Genomic DNA, 15,379 nt, shown 5'->3' with positions numbered 1-15,379 from the left:
TTTTCTTGCTGCTTTTGCGCTTGCGAGTTTCTAGGTACTGAGCAACTGCATCTTTTGCTGCGAGTGCTGCTGTGTTTTCCATTAGCGCAGTCAAGTTTTCATGGGTGAGAGTAATACTCGGCGGTGCGTTTTCATTATTAATATTTCCTTGAGACATTTTTGAAGTAATATGTGTTCTCAATGACGTAAAGAACAAGTTCCCACAGACGGCGCCAAGCTGATATAGCCAAAAATCACTTGTACTGATATATAAGTTTCTTGCATAATATTGAAGTAAGAGAGAAATATTTAATTTAAGGATGGATTTATTTGAGTAACCAAAATTTATTTTTTAATGGATGTGATCAGTTATTTATAATCGTTTAATTTGTCCATCAAACGAGTTGTTTCTAAAAATTATTAATACTAATTTTTAAATATTTGACAATATGAGAATAAAAGATACGTCAGTCGTGGATTGATTACCGATTCAACAAAATGCATTTATGATAACTTTATTAAATGAAAAGAGATATTTTCGTCCATTTAATAAATTTATAAGTTAATTTAATTTAAAAGAATAAAATGTTATTTTAAACAGTTGATATATAAGATGAAAATATGACTTGATTTTTAAGTGAATTATATACGTGAGCAACCGGTAAGGACAATTCAGAAACTAGCTAGCTCGAAGGGTTCAATAAGAGAAAAATCGGAATAGAAAAATTGTCAAGTTCACGACCATAAAATATATATTCATAAAAATAATGAAGCGACATATGATATTTTTAATTTTAAAATGAAATTTTAATTTTGTTAATTCATCGGACACTTACATATAATATTCTAAATTTGTGACATATGCATGTTTTGAGTTCCATGCTCATCTATACCTTTTCGACGAATTTGTCAATATTTTTACAATTTGGGGATGTTACGTTTTGAAGAAAATTAAGGACAATAAGATCAATTCAACTCATGATCAATTGCGCGATTGTAATTAAGGTAGTGAAATGGTTAGCTGCCGGAACCAGAAGAGCCATACGAACAAGAATTTTACGCACAGAATTAATTAATAAGGAAACAAGCACCTATATACGTACGGTTTTCTAAATGATTTAGGATCAAAGTTAAATATCATCCAGAATTTAATTAATTAATTATATATGGTTTTTACTAGTAATCAAAACAAGCCATGTATGTCTTCGACCTAGTACCTGTGCCCGATACAATTTCTTGCACCTATATTAATATTAATTATTAAACTAATTATTTTATAGCAGTTGACATTTTATGACAGGGACACTTTATGTACAATTTTGTTGATTCACGCTAAAGCAATGACTTTTCTCACGTTTGTGTTTATATTATACAAATGCAGGGCATGCATACACGACTTTGGATATCCACCTTCTAGAAAATTAATATGGAGTACAGGAGTAGTAGGTATAGGTTAACTCTTTTCTTCGAACATTACGACATATTGAATTGTATTTAATGTTTATATAATTAATAAATGCACCTATAAATAATTAATAATTCAGAGTCGTATTTCTTTAAAGAGAAAAAAATATCAACATGATTATTCTTTAAAGATAAAAAAAGTCAACGTTATTAAATGTTATATATATAGGCACCGTTTGGTTTGAGTGATAGGATAAGTAATCCATAGATAAGTAATATAATGTAAATTAAAAATAAATAAGAAAAAATTATTTGATTTAATGGATAGATTATAATTTATTTGATTTAATTGATGTAAAATTATTAATTAATAAATAGATAAATAATATGACGAAAATAAAGCGAAATTGATTGGGATAAGTTATACATAGATAAATAATACATCAAACCAAACAATGCCTAACGATGAAAATTGTTGCTAAGACATTGGACGGATATATGTCACTATTTGATTATCATAAATGCATTTTTAAAATATTTTTTTCCAAATAAAATCAAGGATAATTTTGAACTTTCATAACGAAAAAGCGATCCATATGTATATGTAGCATTTTCCTTCTTATAAATACCCATAAAAGCTAGCCGAATCAAACAATAACATAAGCACCTCCCTTACAAATCTGAACCGAAAAATCTAATACTTTAGCCATGATTCTTCTTCTCGTCCTACTATCTTTCTCAATATTCTTCCTTTTTAATCTTTTAAAACACAGAAACATAAAAAAAACTGCTCTCGGGAAGGCCACAACTTATGAGCTTAAAAAAACTTACATACAATGGCTCAGATATCACCGTATCTACCTACAATGACACATGGAGGGAACTGAGAAAAATGGGGCTTCTTCATCTTTTTAGTGTTAAACAGGTGGCTTCGCTTCGACCCATTAGAAATCATGAAGTTTCTTGCATGATTGAAAATATTACCAAGAAATCTAATTCGAACGAGTTGATAAACTTGAGCAAGGCCGCGTTCTCGTTAACTAATGGCGTCATATGTAAAGCTGGATTCGGGAAGAGGTACGACGGGGAAGGAAAAAGAAGGTTCGATGAACTTTTCAAGAATATTCAAGAAATGCTAGCAGGGTTCTTCGTGGGTGATTATTTTCCTTTATTGGGTTGGATTGACAAATTAAGTGGAATGAATTCCAAACTGGGAAAGGTTTTTAAGGATTTGGATATGTTTGTTCAAGAACTTATAGATGATCATCTTGATCCAAAGAGGCCTGAATCTATGAATGGCGACATTCTAGATCTCTTGATTGGGTTGAAACGAGACCAAGCCGCTTCAATTGGATGGGACAACATCAAGGGAGTCCTCGTCGTACGTAATAATCAATCCAATCCATTCTCAAATTAATTAATTAATATATTGATCAATTTTTTGATGATGAAAAATTATATTTATTTATTTATATCTTGATGTGCACTGTGCATGTTATAATCATGTGATTATATATATATAGGACATATTTGTTGCTGGAACGGACACAAGTGCAGTGGTGATCGCTTGGGCAATGACGGGTATGATGAAGGCACCCCACACAATGAAGAAAGCACAAGAAGAAGTTCGAAACTTGGTGGGAAACAAAGGTAGCGTAGATGAAGATGATATCAAAGATCTTCCTTACCTAAAAGCAATCATCAAAGAAACATTGAGATTGTTTCCTCCCGCACCACTCTCAGTCCCTAGGGAAACAATAGAAAAATGCACCATAGATGGATATGAAATCCCAGCAAAAACATTAGTTTACGTGAATGTTTATGCAATCGGTTTAGACCCAGAGTACTGGGAAAATCCAAATGAATTCATCCCGGAGAGATTCTTGGACAGTAGTATCGATTACAAAGGTCAAGATTTCGGGTTTCTTCCGTTTGGATCTGGACGAAGAGGATGCCCAGGAATCAATCTAGGAATCACAATAGTGGAGCTTGCGCTTGCCAATCTTCTTTATTCCTTTGAGTGGGAGTTGCCTCATGGAATGAAGAAAGAAGACATCGATATGGAGACGTTGCCTGGAATTAATGCTTGCAAGAAAATTGATCTTTGCCTTGTTGGCAAACGCTATATATGTTTATAGTTACTAAAATCATTTGAATATATATATATTCATGGATATGGTTTTTTTCTTAATAATAAGTTTCACTTCTATATATAAATTATCATATCTTGATTTCAGTATATGTGTTTTATATATATTTATTTTCTTAAGTTTGTTTCCTTATTACATAATATTTGAGTGTACGATATTGTAAAATCTTATATATGATAGATTGAAAAGCTGCCTCTTATGCTGTAGAATAGGAATTTCAAGGAAAGCTATCTCGATTCATCCTCATTCATAACTATGATAAGATTTTCTCTTTAACTGATAATTTAGTCACGATCAAAAATAACAAAGATGTCATAGGTAGCATTTGTTTCACGAGTAATTCAGCTAATTAAATATAAACTTGCAGTTGCTGATTTGATTCTAGAAAAGGAGATGTCATACCAAACGGATGAATGAAGAGCAGAACAATTGATTGTGCATTTCTTTTAAGTTCAAAATTACTATATACTATGAATAAATCAAAAAAATAAATTATATATATGTGTGATGTCAAATTTTAATATATATGAAGAAGGTTATATATATATATATTGGATGTACCAGATTTCACATCAACCGCTGCTCACGGAAGTGCTCACGATTGGTACCCTGAAGATCAAAACTCATATGTAAATAAAAAAAAAAAAAAAAATTCTCTTTTGGTTTCTTAACCAAATGCACTCAAAATAAGTTGAATTGTGCACATTTAAGTTGGTGTTAATAATTAGATTGTATTAAAAATAAACAATTAATTTTGTAAAAAATAATTACTTTTCTTTAAATTTAACATAATATGCTTGGCTGCATGTCTAGAATCATTTATATATGTGCATTATTTCCACATTAGATTTTGTAACTATCGTTTTATTTTGCATTCAAAATTATTTAAATTTGCATAATGAAAACCACGATTTTATTTTTTTTTTTCAAATTACGAAAATACATGAATCTTTGATTAATGTCGTTTTCATATAAATTTAGCTTTTAATAAATTTTTGTGCTACGGATAAAATAAATACTTGGAATTTTATTATAAGAAACAAGATAAAACTAACATTTTAATCCCTTGTAGAGTGTTTTAATTAGTCCAGCGATTATTATTATTATTATTATTATTATTATTATTATTATTATTATTATGGATACATATAAATAGAAAATTGAGATCCAGTACTAATTGGCCACACAAGTCATCATGAATTATATTAAAATTTGATATATATATATATATATATATAAGTATAAAATTAGTGTACGTGTATTATGTATTTTTCATGACATAATAACTCGCAGCCTTTTATCTTTCAGTACGCACTGAATAATTACCTTTAGTTCTGGCTTATTTTCCAAACCTAAATGGAAGTCATCAAAACTTATTAAAGGCACGTATACCACAAGCAAATTAAATAATTCATTAATGCTTGCAATGATTTTTTTTTTTGGAAAAAATATATAACAATATCATTTGAGCCAAAATAAATTAATCAAAACAAAAAGAACCGCAACATGTATGTTGCATGTATTTAGATCAGAAGAATTTTTCTTTTAATTTTAATTGATCTAAAGTGGCTAATTTTAGGGTTAGTTTGGATACAAAAGTTATTGGCTTAAAAAAGCGCTTAAATACATCCAGCTTTTAAAAGGACTTTTATTAAATAAAAAAACAGAAGCAGTTTTAGTGTTGGATAAATGTTAAAAATGTGATTTTTAAAATAAAAACATAAGCAGAAACCAAAAGCCAAAATTTTTGGCTTTTAAAAAAGCGCTTATTTGGGCTTAAGTAAGTGTTTTTTTTAAAAAAAACGGCTATTGTAACCAAATGCATAACTTTTTAAGAAAAGCACTTTTTTTATTTAAAATAAGTGATTTTCCTAAACTATCTACTATTCCCAAACGGACTCTTAGTAATTTTGTCATGTGATAGTTAATTCCATCACCCTTCATGCATTGCATTGGAGGATCTTTGTCGAAAAAAATATTCCTTCATTGAAGATAAACTGATTGAAGAACTTTATTGGGTATTCGTTTGACAAGAAAAATGCACGAAATTCTCTCTTTTCTCGCAATTTCTCAAAGTAATTGATTTTATATCGTTCATACAAAAAACACTATATAAATAACAAAAATTGCAAATTTTATTGTATAAATAAAGCAGTGCCTCAACACAGAATTTGAAATATTGATTTTTGATCTGTGAGTTCATTGCTTTGGATGAAAGCAGTAATCATATTTTTTAGCATACTTTAAAATCTGTCACTTTACTAACGGAATTATTCGCTTCCCCGCCTTTGTTGCATTGGTGTATTTCTCGTACATGTTGATGTCAAAAAATACTGGAAGCAATCTTGAATCTTGATATTGATTATTTTTTATGTCATCTCGACACACATGATGGAAAAAACAAGTGGGCACACTTTTACTTCTACTTGATTTCTCACAGATGTCAAAACCATATCATGAAAATGGATTTCAGTTATTAGATATGAAAATTTTTCTCACTGGTTGGGGGCCTGTGAGGAAAACACGAAACGAAACGAGTTTGGAGAAGCTTTTCAGGTATGAGTTTGGGTTCGGGGATTTTATAAAAAACCTCGGGTTCAAGTATTGCATGTAGACATTATCTTAAAAAATATTCACTGTTATCCACATCCCCGCCCCAATATGATTTTAGGATTTTTAAAAATCTCCGAACTCATACCTGAAAAATCTCCCCCAAACCATTTCGTTTCGGATTTTCTCCACGGGTCCTCGAACCATTGAGAAATTTTTTTTATATCTAAAAGAATCTAAAATGTTGTGCAAAAGGTTTCAAGTAATAATATGTTGTTGATTCATTACAAAGAGGTTTTCATTCGGATGTTTGCATACAAGGAAAAGACCCAGATAAATCCCAATTTTTTTTAAAATATATCATGTAGCCTAATATCTTATGTTAGTTAAGGTGATATAATCATTTAAGTTGAGCTCTAGATAAAAGAATACTTATCGAGATATATTAGTTATTTATTAAACTATAAATTTACTAAAATCAATTTTTATGATATTTTAAAATTAAAATATGATGAAATAATTTTGGAATCTTATAGTGGTTGGTTTGTAAAAAGTTGTATACATCGTGGCCCAGAAATTGTTGAATCCGACATTTTGGTGATAACAAACAACAACTCATTGTATAGGAATGTGCTGCCAATCTTTTGTATTTCAGGAATCTACTACAACTCCTACCGCAACCGTCTAAACCCTTCAAGTTATCTACCGGAAGCTTGTCAACCGCCTTTGTCTCTCGACCGGTTGCAGTCACAAGCCTATCGACTGGTTATTCAAACCAGCAGAGGATAAATCTATCTACCGGTAGAAAGTCAACTGTTTATCAAGATATCTCAAGACAAATACTTGAGACAAGACGTTCATTGCAAGATCTTTTATCAAAAGCAGAACCGGCGTATCAGAAGATCTGTTGACTCTTGCATCGAGACAACAGGTTGCACTAAAATGGCAAAAACGCAGAATGGCTACAGATAAAGCATTCGACCGTTTATACCAGTTTTGGACCCTGGAAGTTGTCTGCATTTAAAGAAGTGTACGATCTTCATGCAGAATCATCAATGCATTTATGAAGCATTAAATGTGCATTCAATGCAGCATCAGAACGTTCAAAATAAAGACGTTGGTGATTGACCTATATAAAGGGAAGATTGCTCAAGAAGTGAAAAAAAAAAAAAAAAGAAGACAAGCAACACGAAAAATCTCAATCAACTCAATCACTTGAATACTATCAGAAGTCCTCATCTGATATACTGAAGCAATACTTGAGCACACTTACAAGATCATTCACTTGCTGCTCAAATAAACCCTCGCCTACAGTTTACATATCTGATCTTCAAGGATCATCCTAGGGTTTCCAAGCCTCTCGACCGCTCTGCAGTTTGAGAAGCTCAATCGGACTGTATTCATTATTGAAGAGACTTGAAGCTACTCTGAAAGCTTCCACCAGTCTGATAAGAACTGAGAATCTTATCTGTGTAAATCTAGGAGTTTCGGATTAGGCATTGGATAAGTCCTAAGTCTGAAGTGGGTGTATTGCAAGACGTTGTAATAACCAAAGTCTTCTAGTGAATTCCTTCCTAAGTGGAAGAAGGGGAGACGTAGAAGGATTAAGCCTTCGAACTTCCATAAATCGTTCCTTAGTCTTTACTGCATATTTATCTTATATATTGCTCATACATCGTGTTATAACTTGCTTTTGCATCACTAAAACCTCTGAACTATTTCCGCACTATTTAAGTTGTTCAAACCGTTTTAGAAGTTGAGAAAACAGATTAAGTGAACTAAACTTCACTTGATCATTTTGAAAAGAAAGAAAATAAGTTTCAGAGTGTATTCACCCCCCCCCTCTACCCTCTGAACCGATCCCAACAAGTGGTATCAGAGCGGGTTCCTTTCTCAACTGCTAATCTAAAGTTTTAAAATCATGACTTCTTTCAACAAAATTCCTATGTTTTCTAAAGAAGATTATGATGACTGGAAAATTCGCATGCAGGCACATCTTGCAGCACAGGACGATGACATGCTATATGTCATAACAGACGGTCCTATCAAAATCATGAAGGTCAACCCAGCTCTAACCGATGGTGCAGGACAAATGATTGAGAAACCAAGAGCTGAGTGGACTACTGAGGACAAAAAGAAGGCCAATCTTGACAATGTGGCCCGGGACATCCTATACAAAACACTGGACAAGAACATGTTCAGCAAAATCAAGTCATGCTCCACAGCAAAGGAGATTTGGGAGAAGCTCACTCAGCTGTGTGAAGGAAATGACCAGACCAAGGAAAACAAGCTCACCATGGCCATTCAAAAATATGACAATGCCAAAATGAAGCCAGGGGAAACCATGGCTGAATTTGATGAACGGTTCAGTAGTATCATTTGTGATCTTATTGCTTTAGGAAAAATTTATACTAACCGTGAAATTGCTGTGAAGGTTATGAGAGCTTTGCCCAAAGAATGGGAGATCAAGACAGTGGCCATGAGGGAATCAAAAGACTTAAGCAAGGTTGAACTGCATGATCTCTTTGCAGATCTCAAAGCCTACGAGTTCGAGCTCAACATGAGGACAGAAGATGAACCATCTACCTCTCAACCAACCAAGGCCTTAACCTCAACGGTGATGCGTCCACCGATCGAGGAAGCTCCACAGAGATCAGCTGAGCAAATCAGCAACGAAGCCATGACACTCTTTGTCAAGAAATTTGGTAGATTTATGCGTAAAAACAATTCTAAATTTAAAAATTATCATAAATTGGACCATACAGACGATGGTCCTACTTGTTTTAACTGTGGCAAGCCAGGCCACTTCATTGCAGATTGCACCAAGCCTAAGAGCAATGATCAGAAGCAATTCTTCGAAAGAAGAAGGGGCAAGGAGGACAAGAGGACGTTTAGAAAAGGAAGAGACCAAAGGGTTCTAGTAGCAGACGAAAACAAAAGCAAGTGGGCTGAGTCTGACTCTGACAACCCCAATACCGGAAGCTCTTCAGATGACAGCGATGATGAAAAAGTGGAATGCCTTATGGCTGACATCGAAGAAGAAGCTGAGGAGGTATTTGACTTTGGTTCACCTGAATTTACTCACAGTGATCTAGTTACTGCTTTACACGAAATGGCTAATGAATACAAAGCATTATCCAAGGAATTCGAGGAGGTAAAGGCAGAAAGAGCTGACCTAAAAGATAAGTCAAGCGAATCAAGCTGCATGCAGCGAAAAGAGCTTGATGGTCTTAAGGTCAAGCTAAGTCTGCTGGCTACTGAGAATGACACCTTGAAAAGAGTGTTCCAAGCAACCTTGACTGAGAACAAAAAACTACTTGAAACAATTAAGGCTTGGAATAAATCTTCTGTAACCATTGACAAGATTCAAGAAATTCAAAGACCGGCACATGACAAAACCGGTCTAGGGTTTGGAACAAATGAACAGTCTATGGAATCTTGTATTCAGTCAAGCCTGGACAAAGGCAATCTTAACAAAATAAGATTTGTCAGGTCCAGCACGAATTATGAACATGATAAGTGCAGCTTTGACAAAAATCAGAAAGTATCTAACGAACGAAGCTCTAAGCATAGAGGGCTGGGATATGTGGATCCCCAGATCTCTAATCAAAGAGGAACTTGGATTAAACCAAAACCTAATGAAAGAAGAAAGGGAAACCAATCTAATTTCAAAAGGCCATGGAATGAGTCTAACTACTCTAAGAGAAGATGGTCAAAGGAGAAGCCTTACCAGTACTTTAATTGCAGGCCAGTTCAAAAGAGGTACAGGCTAACTGATAAAGATCAAAAAGGCAAGCAGCACACAGCAACCTCACAAGCAAACACATTTACTGCTTATCGACCGCACAGATTTCTGGACACACACACGGGCAAACCTGTAAGGGTGTTCCAGGTGTGGGTCCCGAAAGGGCTAATCCAACCTGGACCCTACTAGATATGGGTACCAAAAGTTCTTCACTTTTTGCAGGTACTAAAAGTCCAAACGGGCGAGAAGACCACTTCTATCAAGGACACTACCTGGTACTTAGATAGTGGTTGCTCACGGCACATGACAGGGAATCCAGAACTTCTAACAGAAGTTGTGCTGTGCAAAGGACCAAAGATCAGCTTTGGAGACAACTCCAAAGGTAAAACCGTGGGTAAGGGTAAGATTATCCATGGTAACATCATTATTAAAGATGTGTTGCTTGTTGACAAACTGTGCCATAATTTGATAAGTATTAGTCAACTATGTGACAATGATCATTCGGTCGAGTTTCACAAACACACTTGCATCATCAAAAATGACAAAGGTGAGACTCTTATGACCGGTGTAAGAGACCTAAACACCTACAAGGTAAACTGGTCTTGCTCACATATTTCTTCACCTACTTGTCTTACTGCTCATCATGATAAACATTGGTTGTGGCATAAGCGGTTAAATCATCTAGATTTTAAGTCCATCTCTAACTTGAGGAAGCATGATTTGGTTTCTGGTCTGCCTGAAGGAGATTTTATAAAAGACAAAGTTTGTCCTGCTTGTCAACTAGGAAAGCAGGTGAGAGCAACCTTTAAAAATAAAGGGTGTATGTCTTCTTCCAAATGCTTAGATTTACTTCACATGGACCTATTTGGTCCTATACCAGTAAGAAGCATAGGGGGAATGAGATATGCTCTTGTTGTTATAGATGACTTTTCTCGATTTACTTGGGTCATCTTTCTCTCTTCAAAAGATCAAACTGCACCTCACCTGATTAAGCTTTTTAAACGCTTGCAAAATGAACAATCTACTGTGATAGATAGAATCAGGAGTGATAGAGGGACTGAATTTTTAAACACCACTCTTATGACTTATCTAGATGATCAGGGAATCAAGCATGAGTTGTCAGCTGCTAGATCCCCACAGCAAAATGGGGTGGCTGAAAGAAGGAACCGTACTTTAAAAGAAGCAGCCAGAACTATGATTGCTGATTCAAATGTTTCTCAAAGGCTTTGGGCAGAAGCAGTTAACACAGCTTGCTATACTCAAAACAGATCTATGATTAATAAACGATTTAACAAAACTCCATATGAGATCTGGAATGGCACAAAACCTGATATTTCATACTTCAAAATTTTTGGGTGCAAATGCTTTATCCACAACAATGGTGATCCAGTAAACGAGGACGTTCGTCAACCAATTGATGACAACCCTTTAGGGAATTATTTTAGGTGGAACAAAGATCATCCACCTGGGTTGGTCATATGTGACCCTTCTGCTCCTCGAAAAACACGTGGTCAAATGATTAATGAATTCTTGCATGCAGCTTTCATATCTCAGGTAGAGCCCAAGAAGATAGATGAAGCTCTATCAGATGCCAGCTGGATTGAAGCTATGCAAGAAGAGTTGAATCAATTCACCCGCAACAATGTTTGGCATCTAGTTCCTTGACCGGAAAATCAAAATGTGATTGGAACTAGATGGGTGTTTCGTAACAAGCTTGATGAACATGGCACTGTTGTGCGTAACAAAGCTCGGCTTGTTGCACAAGGATTCAGACAAGAAGAAGGCATAGACTTTGAGGAATCCTTCGCGCCAGTTGCAAGACTAGAAGCAATCCGCATCTTTCTTGCCTATGCAGCTTTCAAGGACTTTAAAGTTTATCAAATGGATGTCAAGTCTGCATTCCTCAATGGTCTACTTCAAGAAGAGGTGTACGTTGAACAACCACCAGGTTTTGTCAATCCTACTCATCCTCAATATATCTATAAACTTGAAAAAGCCCTCTATGGATTAAAACAAGCACCGCGTGCATGGTATGATACATTACTAAAATTTTTACTGGAACATGATTTCCAAATTGGAACGGTCGATAAGACCTTGTTTAAATTTGTAAAAGGTGATCATGTGTTACTAGTACAAATTTATGTTGATGACATTATATTTGGGTCAACTAACCCCAAGTTGTGCTCAAAGTTCTCTAAGATGATGCAGGAGAAATTTGAAATGAGCATGATGGGCGAGCTAAATTTCTTTCTTGGATTGCAAGTGAAGCAACTTGAAACTGGAATATTTATCAATCAATCCAAGTATGCCAAGGAATTGGTAAAGAAGTTTGGAATGGAACAGTGCTCAACTGTATCTACCCCCATGAGTACATCAATCAAGCTTGATAAAGATGAAGGGGGAATCCCGGTCGAGGTAACTATGTATCGAGGCCTTATTGGCTCATTGCTTTATTTGACTGCCAGTCGACCGGATATCATGTATTCAGTTTGTTTATGTGCTAGATTTCAAGCAGCACCTAAGCAATCTCATTTCATTGCCGCCAAACGAATAATTAAATATATTAAAGGAACTACTAATGTGGGTCTTTGGTATCCCAAAGATTCAAATCTTAATCTTATTGGCTATTCAGATGCAGATTATGCAGGTTGTAGAATTGATCGCAAAAGTACAAGTGGCACATGTCAATTCCTTGGAGATAGACTAATTTCGTGGTCAAGTAAGAAGCAGACATCAATTGCTACCTCGACCGCCGAAGCAGAATACCTTGCTGCTGGCAGCTGTTGTGCTCAAATACTCTGGATTCAACAGCAGCTTAATGATTATGAAATCCGGTCGAGTGAAGCTCCAATCTACTGTGACAATACAAGTGCCATAGCCATCACTCACAATCCAGTGATGCACTCTAGGACAAAGAACATTGATGTCAGGCATCACTTTATCCGAGATCATGTCTTAAAGAAGGAAATCAGGCTGGAATACATCTCTACCAATCAGCAAGAAGCAGACATATTCACCAAGCCTTTACCGGACGCTAAGTTTTCATATTTTTGAAATATTCTTGGCTTAGTAGATCTAAGTTAGTATGCATGTTTTTTGGGGGAATGATTGCTAGTATGACGTTAATAGCTTAGCTGTTACATTGCCATAAATGTTGGCATATCATCCGCCTTTAGCTAGTCTCTGACAGGCTCCGTACTAACAGCTTTGTGCTTTGAACCAAATGACATTAATTGGGCGCGGTGATTATACTCTTCAAAACTTTTTGAATTTCAAAAATACTTTTCATGACATCACCATATGGTCCATAGGTTCCTATATATACTTCTTTACACTCGTATATCAACCTTTCACCGTTGCTAAAGCTTTCATATTGCATTAAAAGTTCTATCGTATTACTATCAAGCTTTTGCTTACTCTCTGCTCGAGTTCTTATCTACAGCTATCATGTCGATCCAGAAGACTTGCCTTGCAATCAACTTTGATTCCGTTATTGAGGCAAACAATGCAGGAATCACTGAGGTCTTCACCATGCTTGAAGCCTCTGAACTGAAGAAGTTTTTGGGAAGCAGCGCCATCTGCGATCTGCCTGTCTTGAAGGAGTTCTTTGCAACCGCTCAAATCGAGCATGGGACTGTCAAATGCTTGATTCGGACAGAGTCCTACTCCTTCAATCAAAAGTTCTTCGCCAGCACATTTGATCTGCCCTCCAGGGGTTTGACAAAATGCGCGGATCTTCCCGATGGTAACTGCTCATACTGGTTGAAGGAATTCTCAACCACTGATGCTCCGATCAAACTGCCGGCTCAGAAGACATCTCTTAAAGCTCCATTCAGGCTATTGACCAACATCGTGGCCAAGAATCTTCTTGCCAAGGCTGGATCGTACGACAAGGTGACGATGGAGAAATTCCAATACATGTCTTGTATCGCCTCCAACATCAACATAAACTGGTCAGACATATTGTTCACTACTTTATGTGAAATGATCAGGGGAAAAGGGCAATCCGAGGGATTTGCTCTGCAAATTTGCCACATCTTGAGCGTCCTTGGAGTAGACTTCTCCAAGACTGAGCCTCTGCATCCCACCAAATGGCTCAACAAGTCTACAATCTTCAAGTTTCTGAACAATAAAGAGGTTGCGGTCGACACTCTGCCTTCAACCGCAAGTGTTGTTGCTGTCACTCAACCGCTTTCAACAGTCCCGGTAGCGGCCAAACCAGTCCATACCAAGAAATCTGCCAAGCGTCAACTTATCATAGAGTCTGACTCTGAAGAAGAATCACGTGAGAACGTTCCACTGATTCAAGCCTTCAGCAAGTCATCTCCTTCTGTCTCCAAAGCAGCTGTGCCATCCACGCCTGCAGGCGAGAAGAAGAGGCAGCACAAGAAGTTAAAGTCCTTTCTGGACTTGCTCCTACCGTTCCAACACCAATTCTGCCAACGGTCGAGACTACTACCACTACTGCTACTACTGCTCCACGTCCTACCAAGGGTGTGATAATCAGGGAAGGTGCCTCATCAACTCCAAAGGTCACTCTCGCTGATCCCAAGGACAAAGGGAAAGGTGTGATGATCTACTCACCTAAGGCTCAACCAGCAGCTACTGTAGAGCTCAACTTGATCATCTCTCACGTTCTCCGCACTGTCAAGCGTCACCTACAGCGCTTTGACAGATGGCATCATTCCCGTACTCACCTGACGCTTGCTCAAATATTTCCTAAGTGGAAAGCTCTGAACGTTATTGAGCAGAAGATGCTTCTTTTTGCTGACACTGAAGACATCGTGGAGGCTCTGGGAAGAAGACAGCTCATCGACTTGAAGCTTCGAGGAAGCCTGATATCTCTGTTGATTAATGAGCGTGTCAAGAACTTCAAATCCAAGAGTCCTACCGCCACCGATGACTTTGTGATTTTGACTGGACTAAAGAATAGTCTACGTCAAATCACTCAACTACTTCAGCACTTCCAAGCTCTTAACAACGTAAAGACGACAGCTTCAGCAGCTTGTATACAGGCTTATGGACTGGAAGCACAGGTGATGATGAAGACTTTTCTTACCCAAGATCAGGGTGAAGAAGACGTCTCTGCTATTACTCTTTCAGATGGGATTCTGACCGGTCTCATCACTGCTGACCTGTTTCAATCATCCGCTCTAAGATCGAGTGTGGCAGCATCTTCATCGGTCAACCCCGCCTCAACCGCAGTCCAAGCAGTAATTCAACCGGAAGCAGCTGTGACTGCTCACTCATCTCCAGCGGCGACCACTCACACCTCTCCCAGTCGTCCACGAGATTTTTTAGAAGTGATTGAACAAGAAATTCCTGTCACCTCTGTGACAGAGGCTCCTTGCAGCAGTGAAGCAGTAGTGCCCCCAACAGAGATATCAAGCACTATTGTATCACTTGCACCTCCAGAACAGTCAGTGACTGATGCTGACCCAGCACTTCAACCGTCTCCATCTACTGAAAAGTTTGTGGAAGATCTCCTAATGGATGAACCGAGTGCTGATCCTGCTACTCCACCAACCATATTGGCTGCAGTCGAGACCCC

The 15,379-nt window shown here is 36.7% G+C and overlaps 1 protein-coding gene across 1 annotated transcript; it reads left to right on the top strand.

Moving 5' to 3' along the window:
* Positions 1 to 2,133: 2,133 nt before the first annotated feature.
* LOC140874876 (6,7,8-trihydroxycoumarin synthase-like) lies at positions 2,134 to 3,560 on the top strand. Its single transcript, XM_073278340.1, has 2 exons — positions 2,134 to 2,764; positions 2,907 to 3,560. Exons 1-2 carry the CDS (start codon positions 2,195 to 2,197, stop codon positions 3,519 to 3,521), a joined length of 1,185 nt encoding a protein of 394 aa, XP_073134441.1. The 5' UTR covers positions 2,134 to 2,194; the 3' UTR covers positions 3,522 to 3,560.
* The last annotated feature ends 11,819 nt before the right edge of the window (positions 3,561 to 15,379 follow it).

This window comes from Henckelia pumila, chromosome 1, assembly GCF_033568475.1.
Source record: "Henckelia pumila isolate YLH828 chromosome 1, ASM3356847v2, whole genome shotgun sequence".
NCBI classification, from domain to species: Eukaryota; Viridiplantae; Streptophyta; class Magnoliopsida; order Lamiales; family Gesneriaceae; genus Henckelia; species Henckelia pumila.
The sequence above is the reverse complement of the archived record's forward strand: the minus strand, read 5'-3'. Positions and strand labels throughout refer to the sequence as shown.